General features: G+C 33.3%; 1 protein-coding gene across 1 annotated transcript; it reads right to left on the bottom strand.

Moving 5' to 3' along the window:
- Positions 1-2,775: 2,775 nt before the first annotated feature.
- LOC113766124 (putative late blight resistance protein homolog R1B-14) lies at positions 2,776-12,791 on the bottom strand. The gene is made up of 2 exons (XM_027310347.1): positions 11,457-12,791; positions 2,776-4,914 (listed from the first exon to the last, which is right to left on the bottom strand). Exons 1-2 carry the CDS (start codon positions 12,789-12,791, stop codon positions 2,776-2,778), a joined length of 3,474 nt encoding a protein of 1,157 aa, XP_027166148.1.
- Between the last annotated feature and the right edge of the window lie 11,938 nt (positions 12,792-24,729).

The raw sequence follows: 24,729 nt of genomic DNA, 5'->3' as shown, positions 1-24,729 counted from the left end.
CTAGTGTAACTCATTCCTTATATTTGGGTAAATTTGGTTTTCAAAAAATCAATGACGTAAATTGTACATTACATCATCTCATAAAGTAATGCGACACAATTTGGATTATTGAATTTTTTGAAAATCGGATCTACCGAAGTTCTGGTATTCAAACGAAGCTTGTTGAATAAATTCGACTAACTACAGTGTGAATTAATTTTTTTTTTAAATCTCAACTAAAGTATCTAGCACTAAATGAAATGAAGTATCTTGCTAGTTCATTTCATTTTCCACAGAGAAAATCGCAAAAAGAATTATTAAACTATTCAGAATTTGGTTATTTGATCGTTACACTATTTATTTAACTGCAATTGCCATTCACTCAATTAACCAAAAATTTTTTGTGACTTAACTAGTAAAGATTTATACTTTTAGTCACTCAAATAATATTTTTTATGACTTAACTAATAAAATTTGTACTTTTAATCACTCAAATTATAAAACTATACATTTTTTTATATCACCAGAAGTATGTTTCAATTAATTGAATGATCATATTAGCTAAATAAATGTCTAATAGCTAAAACAAAAAAATATAAATAGCATTGTAATATTGCTTGAAGAAGCCATCTGCATTTGTCTCTATCTGGTTCAACTTATTACTTTTTTTTTTTTTTGTTGCTTTTGCTTTAGCTCAAGTTGTGGATAAGCAAAAAGGGCATATGTGGAACACAAATATCATCTCACTCCTCAAAATATTTTTTTAATGCTCATTTTTCTGACATGGGCTCATCTTGTTACCCCAACTATAAGTTCAGGGGAGGTATCTGATATTTTGCAAAGTTTAGGGGAGGTGAGTGAGACTGTCAGAAACCTCAAGGGAGGCTTCTGAAATTATCCCTTGTAAAATTTATACACATTTTCTCTCCAATTTGGGTAATTTATCCCTAGCTCTATATATCATCTAAAACATATGGTGTGGAATTCAAAAATGGAAAATTAAATATTCGTACAAACATATCACCTTTAAAGCTCTTTGGGGAATCAATAATTTTACTAATGCCCTTTCCAGCAGTTGTCTCAAGCAGCCGAAAACCAAATTGCAGACATCCTTCTTAAACGAACTTAAGTCCCATACTTTCATTCTTTGCAAAAATTCTCCAATTTGAAGAAGTAAAATATGATTCTGAAAATTTAGCAAATCTCAAAATTGGATATCCTAAATCCAAACCTAAGAAAATGGAGTACTAATTCTATCCTGATTAAGCCACGTAATGCCTTTTGCAATCCCCATTGCAATTTTTACCGTAAACCTGTTTTGGGCAGAAAAGAAAGTGTTGTTATTACTTTACCCCCTTAAACTATATTACTACTATCAGTTTACCCCCTAATGTTATTTTTTAGTTACTTCACCCGCATAAGTAATTCAACTTAACATGTTAAGAAAATTTGGATAAAAATACCCTTTTATTCTGTAGCATTACTACATTGTTATTGTTACTTTATTCCTTTAAATTATAGTAATATAATTGCTTTAATTCTTAACATTATTTCTAGGTATTTTACTTCATCGTTAATCTAACTAGTATGGTAAAAATTAGATTTTGCAAAGAAAAAATAAAGAAAAGTCTAATATTATTGTATTAATTTAAGATTATTGGGATTAGAATTGAAATCTGGTGGTAAACAGTAAAGTGAAATAATTTTAAAATAATAAAAGTATTTAATTCTTTCTTATTTGTAATTTTTTTAAAAAAAAAAGAATTGAGCTCTCTTTCAATCTCTCTCTCCCTCTCTCCCTCCCCCTCACCATCTTTTTTTTAATATTAATAAGATTGTCAAGAAGAAAGAAATTAATACTTTGACTTTTTTCTTGATACTAAAAAGGAGAAGAGTCACTCTAAATTTTTTATTATTTTTATTATACAAAGAGAAGAGTACTTTCTTCTAAAGTTTTTTAACTTGCTAAGTTGGTTTAATGGTGGGATAAATTATCTAAAAAATAATTTTATGGGTAAATTGATAATTAGACCATAGTTTATGGGGGTAAAGTGATAATAACTTTAAGAGTAAACTTGTCTTTTCACTTTAATTAACAAACTCCGTTAAGTTGGACGGTTAGTTTTGGGGGTAAAGTGACTAAAAGATAACGTTAAGGGGGAAATTGATAATGACATCTAACGTTAAGGGAGTAAAGTAATAATAACCCGAAAAGAAATGATCATAGCGGTTTCCAAATTGGGCTATCATATTCTTCCAAGTATCATGAGTTCAAACATAAATTGTTAATCAATGCTATCAAAATGATGGAGTTTGAACCTCAAATAGAAAAAAAAAAAAGAAAGATAACAAAGTTCCTTGATGGCAAATTGACACACGTTTGAAAAGAAATAGCACACAACCATCATTAAATTCAGAAAAATGAAATTACACAAAATAGGCCAACAGCAAAATATCAGAATAATCTCATTGATTGTTTCCACCATATTTTGACAAGAAAAGAGCCATCGATCCTTTCAACTTTTACCTCAATTTTCCACAAAAGCACCAAAGAAAGCCAGACCACGCAGATGACCAATTACAATCTCAAGAGGAAAAACCAACCGAAGCACTCCCTGATGATATCATCAAGAAAAAAACAGAGCAATAACTAGTTGTTTGCTCATCAATTTCAATGTGCTCGTGCATGCATTACAGGCAATTGAAGTCCAAAAAAGCTACCAAAAGAAACTACAAGCCAATTAACAGTAATGACAAAAAAAAAAAATTACCAGATATTGAACCAGCTGATGCCCTTCAATCTATGATGATGATCTTCAGATTCTCATTTCCATAATTTTTTTGTGCTTCTTCAATTTCCCGTGCCAAAGATTTGACACCATCTACACAACGTAGCACTCTAATTGTTTCAAGAGTTGATATACGGCCTAAACAAGCAGGCACCATTTCCAAATTAGAAATTCCGTAGAGATTTAATTGCTGAAGGCACGGGAAGTAATCATCACTGTCAGGGTCTGTCTGTGCCCACTCCATAACCTTTACATCTTCTAATGTCAAGACCTTGAGTTTAGGGAATCCTCCTTCCATCAGCTCCCATTTTTGGCCCTCCATTGACCACTGTCTTAATTTGAGGACTTCAAGATTGGGTAGTTGTTCAATCAATGACATTTTTCTACAGGGAAGACCCAGATTGAAAAGACACAACTTCTTCAAATTCATGGGAAAAGAAAGCTCCACATATTCCAGCGAATCAAAGGAGCCGTGGCCATCTAAGGTGAGTGATTCTAGGCACACTAGTCGACTCATGTTGCAGCATACTCTATTTTGTTGCCGCACATATAAAATTTTAAGTCGGCGAACGTTGAGAATCCTTCTCAATATGTTCTCAATGTCACGATAAAGAAACAGAGTAGAGAGTGTGTCTAAATTGGGTAAAGTAGAGAGGTTTTCAACAACATTGTCGTTGGAAGACAGACGAATATCAAAAACGGGTCTTACATGTACATGCATCAACTTCTTCATGTTCCAGATGCTATCTGGCAATGAAACAACCGCTGTAGAATCCAGACAGAAGGTTTCCAAATGTGAGAGCTTGGCTATAGATGGTGGAATGAATTTCATGCGCTCTGCTTCAAGGGCTAAGTACCTTAAACAAAGAAGTGATTCGACTTCAGTTGGAAGCTCTTTCAGCCTTAGGTTAATGCCCTCTAACTTCAGAACTTTAAGATGTTTGTAGATGTAAAAAAGGAAGGAGATGTTATGGAACTGAAACTCATTATATCCTGGAGTACCATCAACGAATAGAGTACCTAAATATGGGCAAAATAGCTTTGACTTCCTAAAATCTTCTCCACTGGAGCAAATGGACAACCGAGGTAGGTTGGGAGGCTCATTAAAGGTAGAAAGCTCATCATATCCTCGCAAAACCTGAAGAAAATTCTTTTCTTTCGCCTCGCCCTTACAGAACTCAAATATCAAATCGTGAATGTAACAAGTTTTGACTCCACCAATGGATCTGCTTTTACTTACCATAACTAAGTTTCGACCAATAAGGTCCATCAGATATTCTTCTGCAATGCCCTCTGATCTCTTTCCTTCAATTTTTTCCACAAACCCTTCTGCAATCCAGAGACGCATCAAATTCTCCGCACTAATTTTTTCATCTTCTCGAAATGCAGCAAAATACAGCAGGCATGCCTTCAAGTGATATGGTAAATGCTCATAACTGAGCTCCAACGACTTCTTGCACTGGTCTGTACCAGACACCATGGTTAAAGTTAAACTTTTAGCAAATTTTTCCCAAACCCAAATATCATGCTCTATAGTTGCTAGGACCCCAGCTACAACAACGAGTGCAAGTGGCAATCCCCTGCACTTTTCGGCAATCTCCATTCCCAACCCATGCAATGCTTGAGGACAATCTTCTTTTCCAAAAACCTTCTTCTGCAGTAATTCAAAACTTTCTTTCTCACCGAGCGGGCGAAGATAGTGAGGTTTCCCCCCATATTCAACCTGTGAAGCCACATTAGAAAATCGGCTCGTGAAGATGATTTTACTTCCTTTCTTGTCATCCGGGAATGAAATTCTCAGCTCATTCCATACCTTAATGTCCCAGACATCATCAAAAACAACAAGATACCGATTCTCCTTTAGCTTTTTGTAGAGCTTTTCAAGCAGCGCATGTTCATCCAGATTTTGAAACTCATCATCCATCCTGGAATGTTTGCCTTCAGAGCACAAAATTTGAAGTAACACATTTTTCATGTTATAGGCTTGAGAAACAGTACACCAAAGACGAATGTGGAAGTTACAGATTACTGAACTATCATTGTAAACTTTTTGGGCTAAAGTTGTCTTACCAAGCCCAGCCATTCCCACAATGGGAACAATTTCCACATGTTCTGGTCCCCATATAAGTCGTGTTAGGGTGGTTATCTAAATTTAACCATTGGTGAAAGCCATCACCTATTAAACCCAAGATCTATATGGCGACTATTAAGAAATAAATAAACGATAAAATAGCGGAAGCGTACCTGAATCCATATTGATAAACTTGATACTTGAATCCCTAGAGATTTGGGGTGGCCTTCCAGGTCAACAGGTATTCACCGATCCTTTGAGAGAGGCCTTTAGTTTCTCTCTGGTATCTTTCCTGACGATGGGATATCAGGGAAGAGGTATTTTGTGGTATTAGGGAATACGACAACTAAAACGATACCTGTGACCTGGGGACCATAACCCTATTTATAGGTAACATTCCTGTTACCTTTGGAGCCCTATTTCAGCCCATCATTGAAATAGGAGCCCATAAGTTTCTACACATAAAAGGGCCCACATCCTATTAGATACATTAAACCCAAACTATATTTGATCACTTTAATTGGGTTTAACCTTAATTGACAGTTTGCAATACATAATTATTCACATATAAGTCCAATGTTGGATTAAGGATCCAACAATCTCCCACTTGGACTATATGTGTAACCTTATAATTATATTTTGCAATTAACCGTATGAGCTCAACTTTACTGTCATTATCACAATGTATCTGCAACCAATTCGGTCCATCAATTACACCAATATAGGATCAAAGCGGCCTTTGTTACAATTTCGTAACTCGACCCATCAATGGTCACATATATCAATGCAATTGAATGACATGAATTATGATGTGGATGTGTAGCATGAAAATTTCATGTAATGTGACCAAAACATGCCTATTTCCAACTGGTCCACCTTAAATTTTATGAGATCAAACCATACCAAAATTAGAGTGCAAATAAATCCAAACTTTATTTATGCATAAAATATCCTTAAATCCTTAATAACTGAAAAATATCATAAGAGCATTTAAAATAACAAACTCCCACAAAAAACTATACATCATTTAACACGACACCCATATGAGCAGTATGCTCATGAAACATTTTGGGTGGCAATCCCTTAGTAAGCGGATCCGCAACCATGGAGTTTGTCCCGATGTGCTCTATTGATAACTGTCCATTCTGCACTCTTTCTTTAACAGTCAGGAACTTGATATCTATATGTTTAGATTTGGTCGAGCTCCTATTGTTATTGGAATATAAGACTGCTGACTTATTGTCACAGAATAATTTGAGTGGTCTTTCAATGCCATCCACTACACGTAATCCTGTGACGAAATTTCGCAGCCAAATTCCCTGATTGGATGCCTCATAACAAGCTATAAACTCTGCAGCCATAGTGGAAGATGCTATGAGGGACTGTTTAGCACTCTTCCAGGATATGGCACCTCCAGCCAACAAGTAGACATAGCCTGACGTTGACTTCATAGTATCTTTGCATCCAGCATAATCGGAATCAGTATACCCAATGATCTCCAACTCATCTGACTTCCGATACGTGAGCATGTAGTCTTTTGTTTTCTGTAGATACCGTAAGACCCGTTTGGTTGCTTTCCAATGATCTAATCCAGGATTACTCAAATATCTACCCAACATTCCAGTAATGTATGCAATATCCGGACGCGTACATACTTGAGCATACATTAGACTCCCTACTGCTGAGGCATAAGGAATCTTTTGCATCTCTCTTTCCTCAAAAGCATTCTTGGGACACTGCTCAAGACTAAATTTGTCTCCTTTAGCCACAGGGGTGTCACCTGGTTTACAATTTTGCATGCCATACCTTTTAAGGACCTTTTCGATATAGCCCTTTTGTGATAGTCCTAAAATACCCCGAGAGCGATCACGGTGTATCTGTATGCCTAACACAAAAGATGCATCACCAAGATCTTTCATCTCAAAATTCTTAGTTAGAAATTTCTTGGTTTCATGCAATAGACCAATATCGTTGCTGGCAAGCAAAATGTCATCAACATACAATACCAGAAAAATATATTTGCTCCCACAGAACTTATGGTATATACAATCATCCACTAAATTCATCTCAAAACCAAATGAGATGATCACCTGATGAAATTTGAAATACCATTGTCGAGACGCTTGTTTGAGCCCATAGATGGATTTTTTAAGTTTGCAAACCATATTCTTTGGATCTCCTGATACAAAGTTTTCTGGTTGCACCATATAAATCGTCTCATCAATGTTACCATTGAGAAACGCTGTCTTTACATCCATCTGATGTAACTCAAGATCAAAATGTGCCACTAATGCCATAATAACTCTAAAGGAGTCCTTTGAAGAGACTGGAGAGAAGGTTTCTTTATAGTCGATACCTTCTTTTTGTGTAAATCCCTTAGCGACAAGACGAGCTTTGAATCTTTCCACATTGCCTTTCGAATCCCTTTTGATTTTAAATATCCATTTACAACCAATGGGTTTCGCACCTTCTGGCAATGGGACAAGATCCCAAACATCATTGTCCTTCATGGATTTAATCTCCTCATTCATGGCATCGATCCACTTTTGAGAATTTGAACTTTCCATGGCTTGACGGAAGTTGATTGGATCATCTTCCATCAATCCAGAGTCATCCTCATGTTCTTGGAGAAAAACAATGTAATCATCTGGCACTGCACTTCTCCTTTCTCTAGTGGATCTTCTTAATGGCACTGGTTCTTGAAGAGGAAGAGTTTGTTCTTCTATAACAGTTTGCTCTTCGACATTGTCTTGATTTGTTATGCCATGATCAAGTTCAGGAATAGGGTCCTGAGCAAGAGCAATGACACCTGTGGGAATATTAATATATTCCTCTTTAAAGGCAATGTCTCTTACTGTATTTTCTCCCCCAAACTCGACATCCTCAAAGAACCGGGCATTTCCTGTCTCAAAAATTGATTTGGCTGTGGGATCATAAAACTTGTAACCTCTGGATCTTTCAGAATATCCAATAAAATAACAACTAATCGTTCTTGAATCCAGTTTCTTTTCATTTGGCCTGTAAGGCCTTGCCTCAGTTGGACACCCCCAAACATGCAGATGCTTTAAACTGGGCTTTTTCCCTGTCCAAAGCTCATAAGGGGTTTTGATAGTTGCTTTAGTTGGAACTCTGTTAAGAATATATGCTGCAGTCTTAAGTGCTTCTCCCCAGAGTGACTCTGGTAAGGTGGAATGACATATCATACTCCTTACCATGTCTTTAAGCGTTCTATTTCGTCTTTCAGCTACACCATTCATAGTGGGTGAACCCGGCATAGTGTACTGTGGAACGATACCGCATTCCTCTAGGTATTTAGCAAATGGTCCTGGACGTTGTTCACCTGAACCGTCATATCTACCATAGTACTCACCACCACGGTCAGATCTGACGCTTTTAATTCTTTTGTTGAGTTGATTCTCAACTTCGGCCTTAAAATTTTTGAACACGTCCAGTGACTGTGACTTTTCAGAAATGAGATATATGTAGCCATATCTTGAAAAATCGTCTATGAACGTTATAAAATATTGTTGACCATTCCAAGCAGATGTAGGAAATGGTCCACAAATATCTGTATGTATAAGTTCTAAGACGTCTAAGGACCTATTGGCTTCAAATCTCCTTTTATTGGTTTGTTTCCCCTTTATACAGTTAATACAATCATTAAAATCTGTAAAATTCAAGGGGTCGAGAATTTCATTTGACACAAGTCTTTCCATTCTCCGTTTGGAGATATGTCCTAATCTCTTGTGCCATAATGCAGCTGAATTCTCATTGGCTAATTTTCTTTTAACTCCTCTAGTACTCAAATGCAGAGATTCATTAAATGAGACAATTGTGTCAATTAAATATAGATTATCGTAGTGCATTAAAGAACCAGAGCCAACCAATTTTGAATCATGAAACAATTCAAATTTTCCATTTCCAAATGAACAGAAATAACCAAATTTGTCCAAAGCAGAAATAGAAATTAAATTCCGTCTAAATGACGGTACAACAAATGTCTCATTGAGATCCAAATAAAATCCGGTCTTTAACAATAATCTAAAAACTCCAATTGCCTCAACTTGAACTGTTTTGCCATCGCCCACGTAGATATATCTTTCACTATCATTAGGCTTTCGGCAATTCAGGCAACCCTGCATAGACACACTGATGTGAGTTGTTGCACCAGAATCTAACCACCATGTGTGTCTAGGTACCGAAGTTAAATTAACCTCAGAACAAACCAAATTACTATATTTCATTGAAACAAGGCGTGTCAAGAGCGTACTAACTTCAGCCTTTTCGTTCTTGACAAACCTTTTTTCAATGTCCTGAAGGAACTCTTTAGCGGTTACAGTCGTTTCTGACATTGTTCCCCTAAATGCTTTTGGAACGGCCTTTTTAATGATCATCAGACACAAGCGATTTGATCTCTCCCACCTCTCATTATTTCTCTTTTCATCAGAGGTACTCTGATCTGTAAGAGGTGGGGGGTGAATCATTCCTTAACGCAAGGTCGAGATCCATTACTCCAAGTACTATCAAGAGATTTTCTTTCCAGGACTTGAAATTTGTGCCATTCAACATAGGAATATTATTGATATTGGAAGTAATATTTGTAAGATCATTCGCAACTGAACAGAAAACATAACATAATTAAAACAAGCTCACATAAATCAAAACAATAATAAATTTAAATAATGGTAGTCCCATCTCAAGATACCGATATTCCATTAATATTTCGTCTTTGGACAAAAATATTAACTAGTGAGTGATATCTTGGTGCAGTAATAAATGCTGATAATAATAACATGTCGAAAATAAATTTTCCTTTGGGCCAATTTATAAATCACATGTAAAATCCAAATAATTATCACGCATTTATTACCACAAGTACACATGTAATTTCATTAAATATTGACCTTCCTTTGGGCCGATCAATATTCATAAAATTACTAGTGCCCAACTAATTATATTTTAAAATAAATTAATTTCCATAATAGAGGTCACTTTGGTGGCATATTATTTCAATTAATTTATTCCAATATATATATAATCATACCAATATTCAAATTTAAAATTATCCAAATAAAACAAAAATTTTGATCAAAGTCAACTTTGGTCAACTTTGGTCAAAACGTGGTCAAACATGGTCAAATTAATTAAATTAAATCATGACTTATTGGACCAAAGGTCCATATCCATAATTTGACCCAAAATTAACATCCAAGCCCAAATTTTTTTCTTGAAATCCATAAGTACTTTATAAAAATTACACATTTAATGGGCCATACATATGGATTTTATAGGGCTTAAATGTCCTATTTAACTTTATTAGGGTTCACTTAAAGTAAATAAACCCTAATTTTCTTAATATATATACATACATATTTATAAATAATGAAACAGGCCAAAGAAACCAATTATTGACAAATTGAATCAATATAATAAATATTAAATTAGCCAAACCAAATCATCATAGTATAATTCGTGGATGAACTACTGCCATGAGCACTAACATATGCAAATAATCAAGACCGAATAGCATTTGACCAAGAAAGTCTTATGAAGACTTGTTCTTTACATTCGTGGAACCCACGAATTCATGGTCTGAGTTGACCAAACCTGTGAAGATAACATGATTGATACAAGAAGCATTCAGGTGGACTACAAGAACTCACGTGGCCAGAAAAGTGATGGCCATTCAAGTGCGTGTTAGCTAATACCAAACAAACCAAAGCTTTGTTACCATGGGGCCCGAAGTCATAAGAAGGCAACATATCAATTATGACCAGACAATTCATCACGGATGCTGGATTCATATTGTGATTTGGCCAGACCCACGAAACCAGAAACTAAAAACATTAACAAGTAAAAAAACTTTACCGATAACATAACTAAAGCACTGGATTCTATGTGCCGCTTCGGTTCATGTTTCAACACAAATTAAAAAATATGCATACATCCACAGCCGAATTCAAGAGGCACATATATGTGTGTGTAACCATATGTATATATATTAACATAAATTATGAAATCCAAATTATTTCCTAATAATCAACCATATAGGCTCTGATACCACTTGTTAGGGTGGTTATCTAAATTTAACCATTGGTGAAAGCCATCACCTATTAAACCCAAGATCTATATGGCGACTATTAAGAAATAAATAAACGATAAAATAGCGGAAGCGTACCTGAATCCATATTGATAAACTTGATACTTGAATCCCTAGAGATTTGGGGTGGCCTTCCAGGTCAACAGGTATTCACCGATCCTTTGAGAGAGGCCTTTAGTTTCTCTCTGGTATCTTTCCTGACGATGGGATATCAGGGAAGAGGTATTTTGTGGTATTAGGGAATACGACAACTAAAACGATACCTGTGACCTGGGGACCATAACCCTATTTATAGGTAACATTCCTGTTACCTTTGGAGCCCTATTTCAGCCCATCATTGAAATAGGAGCCCATAAGTTTCTACACATAAAAGGGCCCACATCCTATTAGATACATTAAACCCAAACTATATTTGATCACTTTAATTGGGTTTAACCTTAATTGACAGTTTGCAATACATAATTATTCACATATAAGTCCAATGTTGGATTAAGGATCCAACAAGTCGTTCAATTACTTCTCCTGCCTCATCATCAAGACCAACCATGACTTCATGGGCTATTGGCATTTTACCTTTTGATAGCATGTGGCTGGAAGTCTTGCTAACTTCTGGCGCTCTTAAGCTATGAAAGGAAGGAAGACTTTCAATAATGCTTGAGCCACTGATCTGATCCTTAAAATGCTTGATATGGATGTTGGTATTAGCCAGCATATCATAACAGTCAAGGGCCTCTGTGGATTCTGAGAATCTAACTTCTCCTTCCTTCACTCCGTTTAGAGAGGGCGAGCAAATTATAATGCCTGCCTCACTAAGAAGAGCACCAATTTTTTCGTTTTGCTCATCCATCTTCTCCTGCAGCTCCCTTAAAATGCTTCTCAAAAACCTCAGACCTGCATAGAGTATTCGCATTTCATCTTTCATAGAATCCACAAAGCTAGAGCTGCAGCATAACAGCTCCCAGAGACAACTTATCAGAGAATCATTGAAGTTGTTCAATATCTGCTTATCCATCATTCTATCATGCAATGATTTTGAGGACCTTGTAGCTCTAAGAACTTCCATGTGAATCCCAAAGACTTGAAAATCAACAGCTGTGATTTTCTGTTGTTGCTCATATATCATGGAGCAGAACTCAGGATTGTGCCGTTCCTCATCATCCCAAAAAGAACACATGTAAGAGAGGCGTGCTGCGTTCAAAGCCATCACTTCAAAGTGAGCCAATAGCAAAGCAGGAATATCTGCAGTTCCTCGCAATTTGGCAAAGGGTATGAAGCTTTTCAAGAATGTTAGCTTTTCTTCAAGGGCTTGGAATTGAGCAATAACTTGGGGATCCATATCAAAAATACACAAATCGCTAGTTGTTAAATCCGCTAGATTTTGTAGAATAAGGTCGATAAATTCTATTAGTTCATCAGCTGGCATGCAAGAATTTGATTCCAATGATCTGCTGCTCGCCAAAGTGAAGTAAACTTGGATGATTTCTTGCTTAAATGATTTGATTTGTTTCAACAATTTGGGGAACACTTCATTGCCAACATAACGTACGTCACGTGCATCAGATTTCAACACAAGGAAAAGAGAGTGAACGGTATCTTCAATGCAAGATAAGAAAGATGGAAGACTCACCTTCTTCACTACATTATCAGATTCCAAGTACAAATCATTGCAGTGGCTCCACTTTCTTGCACAGATAACAAATGTTTTGAGAAATTTCATGCGTTTGATTGCATCACGAACACGATCAAGTAAGACCCGATCATGGTAAGGATCATCCCGGCTTCGGAAGCTGTTCAGGAGCAACTCTAGATCAAGTAAGACCCGATCGATGCTGCAAGTGGAGACCATCTCCATCTCTTATGCAGGGATTTTGGTCTCAAATTTTAAGAGAGAAGCAAATCTCACTAATTGCAGAGCCAGCAAGTATTTCTTTCCTGAGAATTACTTCTTTGCTTTTCTTCTTCTGAAGAGTATTGAGACAATCAATTATTGGCAACAAGGTGGAATCGGCATCGAGGTGGACCCGAGACACTGATACTACTACAACTAGGGAGTTGGGCATCTGAGGATTTAAAAGATACTACAATTTTGTCATTTTAGCAAAAGTTAGTGTGAAAATAAATCGTGGGTCATTAGCAATATTATTTGCTCATGTCTAATTACAAAAGGAAGTTGATAAAATTAGTTGACTCTGTTGTCAACATTTTAATGGGGAAATTTGGTATGGCAATCTCTCATGATTACAGAGAAATGCATTATTGGAACATTTTCTAATGTTGTCTAAATCCGCTAGATTTTGTTGAATGCGGTCTATAAATTCCATTAGTTCATCAACTGGCATGCAAGAATTTGATTCCAATGATCTGCTACTTGCCAAAGTAAAGTAAACTTGCACACATAACAAATGTTCTGAGAAATGTTATAACGAGAGAGAGCGGTCAAAAAAAGATGTGTAACTAAACCCACACTAGTTGCTCATCCCTTCCATCACACCCCTATATATATATATATATATATATATATATATATATATATATAGTGTCAAAATGACATACGTTGTCCTGCGTGGTGAAATCTTCAAGCTAACTCTCTAATTTTCTTTCTCGAGCAAACCTCTAAATTTGATCACTTTCTCTTCTAATGTTCTCGTGTTAATAATCATGACCATTGATCTGGGAGATTAATAACCATGACCAACAAAGTAAAGAGTCCGAGAAAAAAAAATTGAGGCTTCTTCAACCCTCGAGATTGTGGAAATAGAAAATTTGGGATTTCAACAATTACCAGTATCATAATAAATACGCATTATCATAATAAATATAAACGCTAAGATAATAAATATAAACAGTAAAACGATAATGTACAAAATTAATGTTACCGGAGTGCATTAGTGTTACCAATATACAATCGTCAAAGAAAATGACTAAGGAAGTAGATGAGGAATTATGAGAGTTAGCACGGCGGCTAATCAATGCGGATTTCAGTATAGAATCAGGAAACTTAAAAACGAAATGTAATTGTTTAAGGATGCAGAAATGTATAGTCCTGCATGGGCTAGTTTTGTGCTTAAACAGATGTCTAGCTGTTCAGGAAAGGTGATTGGTTCGTGTTTATATGCTAGAATATAAGTGCGGGAAAGATATTTGTCATGTTTTATATATACGCTTCAGCAGAAAGTTTTGTTGGAGCTTAGTATAGCAATATTTTTTTTTAAAGCTTAGTACAGCTTAGGGTCAGCCGAAAGCAATTAAATTTTATACCACACGAACATTGGCAAAGATGCTTTAACCTAACCCTCTTGAATAATTAATGAGCAAGTTCAATGATTATGTCCCACAAGATTGGCAGATCTTTAAACTAAAATTTAATTGACACAGGGGGATGGGCAGGGACAGCCGCCCTGCAAAAGTTTTCAGAATTTTAAAATCCTTCCTATAATTCTAGTTGTCAACTAAAATTATATTATTTTGGCTCTCCTAAATATAATTATAAGTAAATTTTATTTGTTATTTTGTTTAATTTCTTTTGATAAAGGGTCCTATATCAAACTAACAATTAACTTCCTTAAAAATGTATATGATTGGTATGTACTTACCGTACGATTAGTATTACTTTGAATAATAATTCCTGTTTGGATTGCTATTTCTAAGAGTTTTTGTAGAAAAATATATTGTAACAATTTGATGTATGTGAGGTAAAAAGGTGATTGAAAAAGATATTCATGAAAAACGTAAAAATTTTTCTGTGAAAAATCACAATCCAAACTTTTTAAACCAAATTTCTTATAACGAACGTACTATTAGTTTGTTTGATTACTATAACTTTAAAATAGCAACAAAGATAACAATGTACACATTACATAGGAAATCAAAGGAAAAAAAATTCAACTATCCTATAAATTGAAGAAGTTCAACTATGATTATGAATGCGTCACATTCATAGTAAATATAACAGTATAGAGTCTAATTTTTATATTTTCCTTTATATTTTATAAATTTCTTACTCCTAATTATAATTTATTGAACTCTCATTTTACATTTAGTATTTTTTATTTGCTACCGCAACGGGCTCTTGGAGGCATATGTAAGTGGTGGGCTCACTGCTTGTGAACAACTTTTTTTTTTTTTTTTTTTCCAAAGTGAAAAAGAGAGCTACATAAATTAAATTACAAATGAGTCGGACTCAATCATTTTAGGAAATTTAATGCTTCTTACATCTTCCACACAAATATTCCCAAATAGATTAGGTGGTTCTACATGCAAAGCAAACTCTTCCAATTGGTTATATCCTAGATTTGCCTTGAAGACCGTAGTCCTATTTGCCTATATGTAGATATGCTTAAATGTGACCGACTGAATTTGGCAGAGTAAAACTCTCCGCCAATCACAAATGATAGGAGAAAGCAAGTAAATTATAATCCTCGAATCAATGTTTGATAAGAAAATGAGTAAATTGGTTTTGAATGGTAATCTACAATGCATCCCTTGTCGTTCCTACTGAAGCCCATGATCCATTCACTTACAAACAGTCATGTTTTCTGACTGGCCTCTCAACGCTAGGCCCCAAATGAAGAAAACTCAGCAGCAACTCTAACCGAGAAATTAATTAGATTTTTGGGTCTAGAATCCTTTGCATGATAAAGCCAGGGAGTACGAATGATAAAATAGAGAAATCCCAAGTGCTAGAACTAGTGTTAGAAAACACCTCCTTCACTAAAATGTTATCTTCTCCTAGAGACAAGGGTCCATGAAAAAAACCATCACCTAAAAAACAATCTTTTATAGTACTACTACATCACAATACTATGTCCCATAAAAATATAATTTGAAAAATAATAAAAAATTGAAAAGAAATACGTTTGTATCAATTTAACTCTATTTGTTCAAAACTGATTTCTTATGAATTTATATTTTTTTCCAACATACCCTTTCTCAAACCATTAAACTATACCAATCATTACAAAAATCATCTCAAAATAAGCAAATAAATCATACCCCACTTCATCATAATCACAAAAGTAAAAGATAAACATAATTCAATTTATTATAATTTATAAATAAAATATTGCATAGTCATCCAAAAAATGAGTAAGAGAGAATGATGGAAAAAGGGAAAAAGAAGAAAGTGACTTTTGTTTCTTTTTTTTAAAAAAATTTTTGAGTTCCATTTATTTGATATGTTGTAAATTATGTGTCAAGTGAAGGTTATTATAGTCTTTTCACAATTACTAGGAGAGATAAGTGACATTTTTAAAAGCTCAAGAGTGCCAGGTAATATTAAGAGAAATCTTAGAGGAGGTTTCTGATATTATCCCATTATTTCGCTAATTTCCTTTCCAGCAATTAACTCAAGAAACAGAACACCAAAGTTGTAGACACCCTTCTTAATCGCGCGGTCTCATTTGCCCAAGAGTCATGAGCTCAAACATAAATTGTTAATCAATCGTGTCAAAATGATGGAGTTTCAAGCTCAGGAAAGAAAAAAAATGGAAAAAAGCTAACAGAGCTTCTTGCCTTGGTACGAAGTCCCTATTTTCCAAGTACCAATGCTACAAATTGACACATTTTTGAAAAGAAAAAGCACACAACAATCACTAAATTCAGCAACACAAAAATTACGCAAGATTCACACACAAATTTGAAAACAAGTCATAATTTTTAAGCCTTTATGCTGCCGTGCAGATTGATAAAATGGTGCACGGTGTATGAACCTCATTGATCGTTTCCGCTGTATCTTGACAAGAAGAATCGATCCTTTTAACTTTTATCTCAATCTTCCACAAAAGTACCAAAGAAAGTCAGAACACACAAATGACCAATTACAAAATCTCAAGAGGAAAAGCTATCGTAGCACTCCCTGATGATATCATCAAGAAAAAATAGAGCAATAATTAGTTGTTTGTTCATCGATTCCAGATAATGATAATACTACAACTAGGTGTTGGGCATCTGAGGATTTAAAAGATACTAAAATTTTGTCATTTTAGCAAAAGTTAGTGTGGAAATAAATCGCGGGTCATGGCAATATTATTTGACCATGTCTCTCACACATATTATGAGAATGCATTAAGAAATTCGCTTCACCCAAAATCCAAATTTATCTTGCAAAAGGAAGTTGATCAAATTAGTTGACTCTGTTATCAAAATTTTAATGGACAATCTCTCATGATTACAGAGAAATCTGTATTAGTTCCCCTAGTCATTACAAGTAACAGAGCAAGAAACAGAACATCAGTAAAGTAAAAGACAAAATGTTGGAATTATCATAAAGTAATCTTATGTTTAGAAGAGTAAAGAAGTTTTCATTAATAATTTTAGTTACAATAACATCAAAAATTATTATTTTTGGACTATTTCATATGTGGATTGGAGTTGAGAAGGACTACTCCGGCACTGTCCATTATAGGTGGCAAACAAACCTATTTAACTAAATTTATCCATACTTATCCATGAATAAATGAATATGGATATCTTAAGTTTTTGCATATGCGTATAAAATGGATTACCCAATAATACCCAACCCATCAAATTCAATTAATCCATTTAGAATTGTCTTCCCTCAAATATCCTTTCTTCCCCACCCATTTTTTTTAGATTCTTCATTTTATCATAATGTTAACTACTTTTACCTTATCCTTTTCTTTTCTCGTAGTTTCTTAATTTACTCATTTTTTAGTATTACCAATTTATGACAAGTTTTAGCATCTTTTCCTACCTTTCCAAAATGAAATTTTAAATTTCCACATGCAAAAAATGATAGAGGTTCAAAGTTTTTGGATTAAGTTTTTATGTTAACTTTCACAGTACTTAGTTCAAAATTTTATATTCTTATCGTTCAATTATTAAATAGTATGTAATTTTGCGACATAGAGTATGAATGGAAAAAATTGGTAATTAAGCTTATTAAGCATTATAAGTAAATATTTAAAACTAATGATAGGTGCAAATGGGGGTATAAATTGATAACTTAATTTGCAAAAATAAATTTAAATGAGTTTACAAAAGGTTAAAATAAATGGGTAATTGGATCACCCAACTCATTTTTCGACTTATACATTTATACTCATCTAATTAAATAGGTATAAATGAATTGACTCACTTATATCTATTACCTATTTTAACCAACCAAAACCCACTCAAGTCACTCATTTTGACGTCTCTATTGTCCATTAAGAAGCGGACCTGACATGCCTATACCTATTACTTGGACTTTATTTTTCGTTTTAAAAGATTCATTCCTTTTCATTAGATAAGACTTTCTTGCATGTTGGCCTGGTTGCCTTAGTTGAATAGAGAAAAAGGACAGAAGGGGCCAAAAAAAATTATTATTATTATATATATATTTTTAACGAAGACATGTTTTCAAGAGAGTGTTGGAATCATCAGAAAGGCATCTCAAATATGTAAAGAAATTTTTATAGTTTTTGGACTATTTTATTTTGTACTCATATTTCTGTGAAAGACCCAGCACCTAGACTTGCTTTTCGTTTTAAAAGATTTATTCCTTTTCATTAGGTGAGACTTTGTTGCAAGTTGGCCTAGTTACCTTATTTAAAGAGAGAAATGGAACAGCAGGGGGCCCCAAAAAAAGGACTTTAAGTTAAACAGAAATTTATGACAAGCCAAATTACTTATTATTTTCAACTAATAGGAAAAAGAAAGAAAAAAGAACCGATAATTTGTTTTACATATCTTTTAGTGCACTTTCATTTGCAATATGAGTTATTTGGGGTGATTTGAGACACTTTATAAAGCATGAGATTAGTAAAATAAAAAATAAAGGATGCAACGTGATAAATTGATAATCTGTATAAAGCATGAATACAGAATTTTCTCCCTGAGCAAAGATGGAGGGATCGAACCTCCTGACCGCATTTCCTCTCCAGAAGAGTTGTGGTAAAAGTTGAAGAATGGAAGTCAGGTTCCTTGGAGAAGGATGTCTACTGACTTCTGATGTTGTGCTTCTTACCAGCAGATTTACCAGTTGGCCAGTAGGAGCTCGTGCCTGGCTGACTGACCAGGATTAAAACAAAAAAAAAAAAAAAAAAAAAGCTTATAACTTGACACACTTTTAATGTAAGTATATGCTTCTGATCAGTTATGTATTAAGAATTGTAAATAACATGAGCGAATGCATATCTTTTAGTGCACTTTCATTCGCAACATGAGTTGTTTGGGGTGATTTGAGACGCTTTGACGGATTTTTGGGTCCGAAATTACTAAAATAAAAATAAGATATGCAAAGTGATAATCTGTGTAAACTTAAAGGATGAAAGCAGAATTTATAATTAATAGGAGTCTCTGCAAAGCTTCAGTTTCTTCTTTTCTAATTAATGTTGTTGTGGATCAACTCGAGGTCATGTAAGAAGACACAATTGACTCAAGTGGAGGCCTCTTGTAGGGAGCTAGCAAGTTTTTGGCTCCGGATTCTTCTTTTCTATCATTATTATTATTATTATTATTATTTGGAAATTGAGGTAGAAACAGAGCAAGGAGAAAAGCACAAGAAAATTGAGACTGCGTTTGAAATTTTTAACAATTTAAAATTCGATGGCCACCCGATTTAGAAAGTAGAAAAATACTCGTACTAATTTAGAGAGTTGCAGATGTGGGACAATTTGGGCCTCACCGCTGCACGGGGTCATTACAAGGTGTGGTGTGGGAACTTCAAACGTAAATAGCTGCATAAATTTCGGCAGGAACTTACGGGATTGTGATTTAGCCTTGGGCTCGTACCCCAGAGCCCAGTTTTGGGAAATTCTACCATTCAGGACAATTTAGAACCCCTACTCCACCTCCCTTCTTTTTTGGCATTTTTTTTTTGTTATACATGTTTCCTTATTTCAGGCCTGATGTTGGCAAAATATCATTCGAGTTTTATTCAATTAAATTTTGTTCTGGGGTTTAGAAAGTAAAAAATAATTTACAAATCATAGCACTAATTTTATTGGTAAATTACACTTTACTTCATTGTAATTTAAAGCTTTTCTACATAATCCTCTTATGATTTTAAAACTTATATATATATAGACACACACACATAACCCTCTCATAATTTAAACTAAAGTGTCAAAAAAATGTAGTAGGACCAACTGAAATGTAATCTTCTAAGGCCATAGTTGAGTATGTAATCAGGCCAATCGCAAATGGGACAAGTTATCTTGAACAAGCATTGTATGTAATCAGGCCAATCGCAAATGGGACAAGTTATCTTGAACAAGCATTGTTACAAAAAAAAAAAAAAAATGGGATTAAAAATGTTAGCCTTAGATTCTAAAGCTATACTGTAAATTAGTACTTTAAACTATCCAAATCATACTATATGATGGGTGTCAAATCACCAAAATTAAACTAAAAGACTATATGAATTTAAAAAAAAAAAAAAAGAGAGATTGTAAATTATTCAAAACTCTCCACTAGTAAGAGTATCAACTTAGTTAAACAGCCATCATATACCACGGTAATTGCACGCATGGAATAGTACAATCTATTAGTATAGCTTGAAAGACTAAGGATTTAAAATTCAAATCTCTTCTTCTTTTTTTTTTTTTTTGTTGATTTATTGTATTAGTTGTCAAACAGAACATCTTTCTCTTCGCGAAGGAGACTAATTGTTCTCTTGGTCTCTCTCCTTCTCATGGCTTTATTTTTTTTTTTTTTAAGTAATAAGTCTATTTTAGGATTTTTTTAGTGAGTGTTTTAGCCTCTCCTATAATTATCTAGTGAGAATTTTTTTTCTCTAATTAGAATTCTTAGTGAGAGTTTTTTATTTTAGTTTTGTTTTTCCTTTTTCTTTAAATAGTGGAATTAGATGGATCTAGGTAATTACTTTATAAAATGTATATACCAAGCACAACAAATATAGACAAGCACCTGTTGTTTGTTTTGATTGCATCCTTTTCCTTTTCCTTCTCTTTTGTCGTTGTAGATTGATGAATGCTTGATATATAGTGTGCTTAATTAATATATAATTTATGTCAATTTTCCCTTTGATTTAATAGATATTATTGTTTTGCTTTGTGGATTCTACTTATGTTTTGTGTTTTGATGGTGTCATAGGATTATGGAATGAAAAAGGGCTAAAAAGAGTTGCTGTGGAGGTTATTTACTTTAAAGCATGGGCGTGTGTTAAAATACTTGCGATATTCAGAAGCTGTGGGACTCTAGATTAATTTCAGCAATTAAAGTAGATGATCCATTGATTCTCTACAACTATGGAAAAAAACCAAGAGTCCTATTTTCTTTGGGAATCACATTTGGATGGATAATTAGGTGGCGTTTGGTTCGTACATCGGAATCGGATATCTTGGGTTTGGAATGAGGTCATTTATTCCAATATATTTGTTTGGTTTAAGTACCTGAAATGTGTATCATTACTATACTTGATGTTTGATTCATTGACTCTTTTGGAATGGAATATAATAAATATATTATAAATCACATCGTAAATGATAGTTATTGGCTCTTTGTAAATGAGATATAAGAAATTTTCACTAATTAAATATATTAGTATAAATGTATTAGTAAATTTAGTCTAACTAATTAATAATTTATATTAGTAAACATGTATAATTATTAGTATAATTGATCATATTAATTATATTACATAAATTAATGTACATTATATAATACATATAACTAATAATAATATTATTATAAGTTTGTAACTAATTAAATTAAATATTATATATATTATTAAATATAAATATACAAATGTTATAATATAAATATAATTATATAATTATATAATATATGAATATTAATTATACTAATATTTTATATAAATATAATATATATTACATATTAAATATAGTTATTATTATATATTATTATATTTAAAATAATAATTATAATTATAATTATATAACTTATTAATATTACATACATGTATATATTATAATTATATGCACATATAATATACATTTATAAATATGCATACATGTAAGGATTTTTATTCCAACTTCATGTAGGAGAATAATTTATTTCTGGAAGGTTTTATTAGAGAAGAGATAATTCTTTTGTTAGGAGCAACATTTTTTTGAATAGAAAGATCGATATATTCTCAACTCTTGCTCTCATTTAAAGAAGAGGATTAGAGTAGCTAGTTTTTCTTTCCTCTTCTCCCAAGACACAAAAACGTCGATATTTTTTCTCTTTAGGTATTTTCTCCACGGGGTGTGGTTAATCATACTTTGGTAGTCAAAGAATAATTGAAGAATTGGTTCACGACAATTGTGAGATCTAATTTATTTTTATTTTTTATTTATTTATTTGTATATTTCCTATATTATGCCCGTAATGATTACCGTGTGTGATTAAATAGGTACACAATATATGATTATTCACAATAGTTTATTGCCAATTGAGACAATAAAATCTATAATTATTTGACTATTTTAATATTTGTGACAACTGGCATGATTGGTTTTTTGTCAAGGAAATATACAATCTAATTTAAACGAACCCTCGTAACATATTTGTTGATTGGAATTGGAGTTTTCTAATCTTTAATACTCTTAAAAGATTAAATCCTATAAAAATTGTTAATGGTCAACAAAATAATGAAAGGTTGGTCGTTAGAGTTTGTTGACAATTATAACCAATTTATTCACGAATATTTGAATTATCTTTGTATCAAGAATCAATTGCATGAACCTTTTTTGATATTATTTCTTTTGCTAGAGCTCCATCATTGTTAATTTAATCTTGGTTAATTTTCGTATGTTTATTTTGTATTTAAACTAATTAGTTAGTTTAATCTCCAAGATCACCCCTTTTATTCATTGCTTTGAAAGGAAATAAATCAATCCAATCTCTATTGAGATGATTCTAATTACCATTGCATACAAACTCTTATTTTTCAGAGTAGATATTTTATTTTTGATTGGCTCACAACCTGTCAATGCCTTCCCTTGGTAATCCCATTAACATATTTATCCATCATTCTCATCAGAAAAAGCTAGTCTAAACAAGGAAACAAGTATACGATTATCATTTTTCTAGGCCACTCCATTGAATTCCTCTCCATTGTTCTCTCCACTTCTCATCTCTAGATTAACATATTAAGAAATGGTATTCTTTTGCTTATACTTTGGCATTCAATTTACACTAAACATTTGAATGGTGAAAAATGAGTCAAAATTATAACAAAATGTGTAATGATTAATTAGCAAGAAAACTTAATCAAATTTATACAAAATTTTGTGTGTAACTAATACGAGTGATGAAATATATTATGAATAGTGTTGATTTTCAAAAATAACTTTTAAATTTATTTTATTAGGGTGTAGTGGAGAGAATTTTTTTTTTTTTTGCATTGCAATGCAATGGAAAGGAACTTAGTCCCATAGCCAAGTATGTAATGAAGCTAACTATGGATGTAACAAGTTACCTTGAACAACTATTGTTGAAAAAAATTACATTATATGCTTTACCTTCCAAAGTTATAGTGTGAAGTAGACTCAAGGTGATCCTTGTAGAATAATGCTACTATAAATTCATGGCACATGAAGAGTACTGCACAAAAAGTCCTATTAGTTCAAATGACCTCACTTGATAATACAATAATTTATCCTTCTGGTTCTTTTTAAATGAGAGTATACTGATTAAGTAGCCTATATGTTATCTTGAATGGGATTATTGGATGACAAGCAAGGCAGAATAGATTTATAAATAATAAATTAAACTAAAAGATTATATATATTTTTTAGAAAAAATTATTTTGGATTCTGAGCTTATAATTTATTGACTTTGGTAAGTACATTATCAATACCCTCCAGCACTAAAAGTATCAACTTAGTTGAACCGTCATCATATAGCAGAGTAATTGCACGGTTGGAATACGACCATCTATTAGCATAGCTTGACAAGCAGAGGCTTTTACAATTATTCAAATCTCATTTTTTTTTTCATTTGATTCTATGTTAATTAGCCCAAAATTCATTGTATTAGTTGTCTAGGTTCACTTGTCATAGCCTACAAATAAATATAGGCATCGACCTACTCTACAATTGTGAAGTTTATACAATTTGGATATTTTATAGTGTGAAATTCAAAAATAGAAGATTAAATATCCATACAATCATATGACCTTTGAAGCTCTTTGGAGAATTAATTATTTTTACTAACGTCCTTTCCAGCAAATAGCTCAAGCAGCAGGAAATCAAGTTGCAGACATCTTTCTTAAAGGAACCTAAGTCCATACTTCATTCTTTGCCAAAATTCTTTAACTTGAAGAAGTAAAATATGATTCTGAAAATTTAGCAAATTTCAAAGTTGGATATCCTGGATTCAAAATTAAGATTGAGCATACATCTTCAACCAATTCTACGACGGAGTACTACTCTATCCTGATCAAGCCACGCAATGCCTTTTGCGATCCCAATTGCAACTTTTATCTTAAACCTGTTTTGAGCAGAAAAGAGAAGATCATATAGGTTTCATTTTGACATGAATTTGTAGATCAAAAGTATGTTGTTAATTCCCAAATTGGGCTGTCTTATTCTTCCAAGAATCGTGAGTCCAAATATAAATTGTTAATCAATTCTGTCAAAATGATGGAATTTCTACCTCAAATAGAAAAAAAAAATGAAAAAAGATAACAGAGTTTCTTGAGAGCAAAAGGCCAACCATTTGCGTAGTATCTTCGTACACTCTCCCAATTCAGCAAATTCACACATGTTTGAAAAGAAATAACACACAACCATTACTAAATTCAGCAAAACGAAATTACACAAAATACGCCAACAGCAAATTATCTGCATGGCCTTTATGCTGCCATGCAGATTGATAAA

This window comes from Coffea eugenioides, chromosome 3 (genome assembly GCF_003713205.1).
Source record: "Coffea eugenioides isolate CCC68of chromosome 3, Ceug_1.0, whole genome shotgun sequence".
In the NCBI taxonomy this organism is placed as follows: Eukaryota; Viridiplantae; Streptophyta; class Magnoliopsida; order Gentianales; family Rubiaceae; genus Coffea; species Coffea eugenioides.
This window is presented reverse-complemented; position numbering and strand designations above follow the sequence as displayed.

What these genes read in the sequence shown, in the direction of transcription:
- LOC113766124 (XM_027310347.1), bottom strand. Translation starts at nt 12,791, where the DNA reads ATGGAGATGGTCTCCACTTGCAGCATCGATCGGGTCTTACTTGATCTA. An exon ending in TTGATGATGAGGCAGGAGAA is followed by an intron (nt 4,915 to 11,456) that starts GTAATTGAACGA and finishes GGTTAAATTTAG; the next exon opens with ATAACCACCCTAACACGACT.